At 41.3% G+C, this 6810-nt stretch overlaps 1 protein-coding gene across 1 annotated transcript; it reads right to left on the reverse strand.

Annotated features, from left to right (window-relative positions):
• Positions 1-2309: 2309 nt before the first annotated feature.
• Positions 2310-6434, reverse strand: LOC134464395 (toll-like receptor 1). The gene is made up of 2 exons (XM_063217848.1): positions 6346-6434; positions 2310-5120 (listed from the first exon to the last, which is right to left on the reverse strand). Exons 1-2 carry the CDS (start codon positions 6363-6365, stop codon positions 2651-2653), a joined length of 2490 nt encoding a protein of 829 aa, XP_063073918.1. The 5' UTR covers positions 6366-6434; the 3' UTR covers positions 2310-2650.
• Between the last annotated feature and the right edge of the window lie 376 nt (positions 6435-6810).

Raw genomic sequence — 6810 nt, forward strand, 5'->3', positions numbered from 1 at the left:
ATAAATGCCCCCTTGACCTCATCATAAATCTGCCAAAGCATCTTTGACATTAGCATCAAGACCACCAACACAACCCTTAGTATTAACAAATTAAATGGACTATTGGCTCCTATTTATCACCTCCATAATGCCTCCTGGTTGCCTGGTTAACACCAGACCTAATCACAAGTGAGAGAAACTGTAAAGGTTGCAATGCTTGGCCATTATGACACAGGGACCATGATTTTGGCCGTTATGAGTCATCCTCGCCAGACTGTCTTTCAGATGGAAACGATTGTGTAGAACTAAAGGCAGTATGGGAGTTCCCAGGCTAGCCCCCTGGGGGACTAGAGGCCCCATTGAGAAACACTATAATAATAATAATAACAACAACAACAACAACAACAACAACAACAACAACAACAACAACAATAATAATAATAATAATAATAATAATAATAGCAATAACAATAATAATAACAATAATAATAATAATAATAATTCATTTTATTTTAAGCACCTTTCAAGATACCCAAGGTCAGTTTACATTAAAACAGAGAAGAAAAAGAAAAGAAAAGTAGAGAAAGTAATAACAAAGCATCAATGAATTTATACTGTACATCACAACTAAAAGTAGGAGAATAATTAAAACATATAGGCCTAATAAAAATAAAAATAAAAATAGCTATACAAGAATAAAGTAGAATACATAGGCTATGTATATAAAATAAAATGAAAATAAAGTAGGCCTAATAATTAAAGGAAGTGGAAGTGCATGTCGTGCAATGAATATCTACCAGCAGGGCTCTAAATTAACACACGCCAACACGCCAAACACGGGTGGGAATTCATTTTGGCTAGTAGAAAAAAATTACCTACCCGCCAATTTGGCTAGTAGCGCCCGAGTACAGTAACTTATGAACGGTAAACCGCTGCTCTGATGAACGTTATACGGCGAGATTTCCTACATTACCCATGGACACTAGCGTCACGAGGTAGCCTCCCACCGTGGGCTTTCCAGTGCATCGAGCGTCAACTCCATGCTGTTGCGCGCGCCAGGATTGAAAACATTTCAGACGACCAGCCTTCTGTCAGCTAAGATGCGCTCACACACTATTCTGACAGGCAGCTCTCCTCCTATGCTCTCGTCGCTTTCGCTACAACCTTTTTAACGTCACTACTGCTATTATTACTATATGAACCTTGCTGTAACAGGCTGCATTTTTTAAGCAGCGAGACCCTGACCGTTTCAATAACAGGACTTACGCAGATTATGCATAGCGCTACTTCTGTTGTGTAGACGTTTTGTGCGAGTGATGAGAATGTGGCGGGGGTTAGAGCAAGGTTCTGTGTGTTGGTGAATGCTAGTAGTAGCCTAATTGTAAATAGTGACGTTAAAAATGAGTGGTTGTGGAACGAAATAGCGACCAGGGCAGAGGAGGAGAGCCGACTGTCAGAGTAGTGTGACCGTAGCTGTCAGTTCAGTTGTCTTCTGAAATGTTCAGAGTCCTGGCGCAACTAAGTTGGAAAGCCCACGCCATCGAAAAAAAACAACCAACGACGAAGCTGTGGAAGTAACAAAGGAAGCGAAGATTCCCGAGATATTATTTACTTTTAATTAAACTAGGCTTCTTGTCATTTTGTTGCGCATGGTAGAGAAGAGCTCCTCCTCTCTCCTCTCCTTTTCCTCTCATCTCTTCTCCTTCCTTGGGGTGTGCGTATGTGAGGTTTTGTAGTGTTTGGCTGTGTGCTTGGTTACTGTAGGCCTATGTTAAAGGTCTGTTATGTGAGTGGCTTGTGTGATGTGATTCAGCTGCTTTCAGAGGAATTGAACAAAAACTAATCAAATTAATTAGGCCTAAGTAACGAAAGTAAAAAATAAAGCAGAAGTTAAAAAATAATGAAAAAATATATAGCCTATAATATGCTTATTATGTAGGCATATAGTAGCCTATGCAGGCCTATAGTGTATCTGTGTTGTAGAAACAGTTGGACAAAATGACCATTTAATTAGAAAAAAAAAACTAGCCTAATGCATAGTTTATTTTGGCGAGATAAAAAAAAATGGCTAGTTGAACTTCTGTTTGGCTGGTAAGAAAAAATGTACACTAGCCAAATTGGCTGGTGGTGGAAAAAGTTAATTTAGAGCCCTGTGTACCAGTGAAGAGGTGCGTCTTAAAGGACCAGTTCAGTGAATTTCAATATGCTGTTGTATTGCTCACGCTACCCTTGACTTGTCAGTACCCGGTGATGCCACATTTTTCGGCTAAGCTCTTTCCGAGATATGAGCTATTCTAATGGGGGCAGCGTTTGTTTACATTTTTAAAAAAAATTAACATAGGCCTACTCCAAATATTTTCCCAAAAGGTACCACTGTTTGCTAGTTGTCTGCTGATGTTGTATAACCTTTCGGATGTTTTTGGGAATAAATAAAATATTTTTTTTTTAAATGTAAACAAAGCGCTGCCCCCATTACAATGACCAAGATCTCGGAAAAGGCTGAAAAAAACAAAACAAATTCAGGTACTGACAAGTCCAGGGTAGTGTGAGCATTACAACTGCATGTTGAAATTGACTGAACTGGTCCTTTAAGCGATTTAAAACCTGACAGTGTGAGCATTGATGAATTGTGCATTCCATAGCTTGGGGCCAACAACTAAACACTTGGCTTTTAATTCTCTTGGTTGGCTAACAGGGAACACATATCAGTAACACTTGTCGCAACATCCTTCAGTACATTGCCTTTGTCCGCAGATTGCAACATGGATCTTAGACTCTTCCAGAACAGATGCTTCTTGCATTCATCCTTTGGCCACTCCAGATACGTCTGCTTCCTTAGGAGCGTCCTCAGCCTCAAGAACTTCCTGGGCAAGGAGTCAGGTGGGATAGGCTCTAGCAGAATAAAGACCACAGAGTCTTGGTCGACAGAAATGGCCCTGTGTTGGGCAAAGAACAGCTCATAGTTGCACCAGTCACTCTGAACAAAGTTCTGAGAGAGCACAAATATGGTCTTATAGCTGTCCTCCACACAGTTGATGATGTTGTCCACGATCCACTGACCTGGTACAAAGTCCCGTTCATGAATGCACAGTGACAGGCCTGCCCCTTCCAGTGTTGGTACCAGCTGCGTGCTCACCCAGCCTGAGTCATGCTGGCTGTAGGAGATGAAAGCGTGGTACCTGAAAGAATTCTTCAGCAGCCTGTCCTCTCCCTTACGAGCTCTTCGTTTCACCCTAATCCAAACCCAGAGCATCTTGGTGTACCATGCCCCATCACAAACATAAAAGGTGATGCCAAAAACAGCACTGATTATGGTTAGCAAGGACAATGAAATCACTGCTTGAAGCCAGGGCTTGCAGGAGAGATATCCAGGCTGAAAGTTTACTAACGAGGTCTTGGCAAAGGCTGTTGGTGTGCTGCATGTGTAGTCAAAGGGCCAGTCTGGAAGCAGAGACTTATTCACAGCTGTCAAAAACCAGTAAGAGTCACACGTACAACTAAATGGGTTTTTCCCTGCCAACAGTATTTCCAGATTGGGCAGGCCATCCAACGCTCCCTCACTGATGTAAGCAATTGCATTCTGGTCGATGTGAAGGACCTGCAGCACTGGTGCTCTGAGGTTCAGGGGAATGGTTTGAATGCTGTTGGAGCTCAAAATCAGATGCATCAGATTGGGAAATTTTGACAAGACCTCCTGACTTAAGGCGGTTATTCCTGTCTTTGAGAGGTCGAGTCTCCTGAAATGTGGTGAGAGATATTTGAAGACATCGTTGCCCAGGTTGTTGTGGCTGAGGCTCAGCTCTGTCAGGTTCGAGGACCAGGTGCACGGGCCACTCAGGCTGATGGAGTTGAAGCTCAGGTCTAGAGACTCGAGGAGTCTAATATGACTGGATCGCTCTGAGATGACAGCGAGGTTCATGAAGCGGTTTTGACTCAGAGACAGGTGTCTGAGGGACGGGAAGATCTCTGTTGGTTTGCAGAGGAACCACCAAAAGCCAGACTCCTCCAGAAGATTGTTGGACAGGTCCAAGGTCTGCAGTGGCTGAATGGCAGACATCAGATTGCAAGGGAGAATGTTCATGCCGGTGCCTGAGAACTTGAGGTACGACAGGTGCGTAAGATTTTTCAGGTTTATCTTGATTGTGGGATAGTTGTACTGATAGTGTTTAATGCCATCAAATGTAACTGATTTAAGGGGTGTTGTCGTGTTCTGGTCTGGGAGCTGAGCACCACCTGGTGTGTCTTCGTTGTAGACGATATTGACAAAAGTCAGATCCTCTATCTGGGAATGCCAGACATTTGCAATTAATTTCACCATGAGTGAGCTGTTCATCCAGGTTTCTGCTACTGTTAAATTTCTCAGACCATGAAAAGTCTTTAGAACAGTGAAAGGATCACCAGCCACATTGCAATCATCTGGGACTAGCCTAACTAAACTAACCTTCTCTGTTTGTGTCTTATTAAGATCCATGAGAATTTTCTCAAACATGGCAAAACTCTGGCAAAAAGATACATTTAGAATAATTTCTCTCAGATATCTCAACTGACCCAATGTTCCAGCTTCATATACTTGTAATTGTGTGCCATCACCCAAAATGAGTTTCCTCAAATGTCTGTCTTTCAATGGACTGAAATCGTCTACTTTCAGAGAAAAGGCATTTTTACTGCCGAGAGAAAGGACATCTATATTTTTAAATTTAGAAAAATTGTGAGGAAGAGCGTAGCTGTTGTACTTGTTGCCAGAGAGGTCTATGATCCTCAGCGTGTGTAGATGCATGTTAGGGATAACTTTCAAAAGATTATTGGATACATTGAGCACCTTCATTTCCTTGTTTCCAGCAAAGGCATCTGGAGAAATAAACTCAAGATTGCAGTGTGTTGCTTTCAAGAAGCAGAGGCGGGTGAGATTGATTAGTGGCCTCTCTTCAATCCTGGCAATGTTGTTGAAAGACACATCCAAGAATTCAGTCTTTATGGAAAGATTCAGTGGAAGTGCGGTGAGATTGTGATGTCTTAAATCCTTTGTGTGTTCCCTTAATGTTACACACATTTCAAATCCCTCTTCTTCAGTGGCGAGAGTAATAGTTTCTGGTAAAACTGCAACTGACGAAAGTGCAATGATCCAAAATGGAAGGGAAAGCCTAAAGAAAAGAATCACAAGTTTACATCTTTGTTGATCAGATGAAAAATGTAACATTTACTGTTGTTGATGTTGCTTTTAGTATCTCACAGAAGTGATACACCCCTCACATTTGCAGATTTGTAATAGGCCTATATGATTTCATAGGACATTATATTAAAGAAACTTTACTTTGACACAATGAAAAGTAGCCAGTGTACAACTAATATGTATAAGGGTGGGAGACGTGACGCCTTGTTTTTATGTAACATTGGTTAAAACCACTGTCATGCTTGACTTTGTACTCAGGGCCGGCCCAGGGCATAAGCGAACTATGCGATGGCTTAGTGCCCCCACATCACCAGGGGCCCCCATCAGCAGCAAAGTTCCATGTAGAAGCCAAATCTACACCATTTCCCTAGTCCTATTTCTTTCTCATACACCCCTTACTGCCACAATGGAAACAGGAGCCAACACCATTTTGCATGTACCCCTTTTAATTGTAAAACCCTTAAATGGCTTTCTTTTCTCCAAGAAGTGCAGTGCATGATGTGTACACGATCTACAGTTCGCAACCTTCACTCGTGCATGTAAATGAAGCATATGAAGCATCTGCACTTCTTGGAGAAAAGAAAATATTAAAAAGTTAATATTACTGTCTTGAGTTTTTTTCACATTCACATATCTTAATATAAAGTTAATATTTATGCAATCATGCCAAATGCTTCATACATTATTCAAAATGTTGTTGGTTAATTTATATATACTGTATGTTATATTCCAGGTTTCATTAATGTTACAGTCACACCCTGGATGAAATTTTGCTTAGGGCCCCATAAAGGCTTGGGCTGGCCCTGTTTGTACTACTCACTTGGTTACGACCACACATGCTCCACCGTGTAAAACTAATTTCTTTATCTTCAGTCATCAGAGTCAGACCACAGGACATGATTCCAGCAATCCATATCCTTAGTCGGTTTGTCTCTGATGAGAGATCAATTTGCTTTAGATGGTGTCAAGCATGGTGGTAACCGTCAGAACTACAAAGAAAAGTGCCCCATGCTTACTATATAGTCAAGAAACTTAAAAAAAAAAAAACCATGAGGGGTGTGCTCATTTGTGTGAGACAAAGTATTTCTTTTTTTAAGTATCCTATTTTGAAGTTATTCCTTGATATTACATTATTGACTATATTACGCATATGGAATTAAGAGTGGAATATATGTTTTCGGATATCTGTTACTCACCTGTGTGCTTCTTCGTCCATGTTTGTGCCCTTTCAAAAGACACATGTGTGCAGTCGCATTTGCAGCAATATAGGCCGCTCAAGACATTCTCTGCCCTGATGTGACAGTTCCCTGCTCTTGACTTCCTTTTAAGACATGGCAGTGATGAGGAAATGGAACTTCCTACTACTTGTGACTTTTTGAAAAACGTTTTGATTGTTTTGTTTCTGTGTGTGTGTGTGTGTGTGTGTGTGTGTGTGTGTGTGTGTGTGTGTGTGTGTGTGTGTGTGTGTGTGTGTGTGTGTGTGTGTGTGTGTGTGTGTGTGTGTGCGCGCGCGCGCACGCGTTTTAGCTTGGTGTACAAAGAAGATGGGGAAGTTATTTAAAAATCTTAAAGGGACACTGTGTTAGATTTTTCGTTGTTTATTTCCAGAATTCACGCTGCCCATTCACTAATGTTTTTCATGAATACTTACCACCAGCATC

The sequence above is a fragment of the Engraulis encrasicolus genome, chromosome 15 (genome assembly GCF_034702125.1).
Source record: "Engraulis encrasicolus isolate BLACKSEA-1 chromosome 15, IST_EnEncr_1.0, whole genome shotgun sequence".
NCBI lineage: Eukaryota > Metazoa > Chordata > Actinopteri > Clupeiformes > Engraulidae > Engraulis > Engraulis encrasicolus.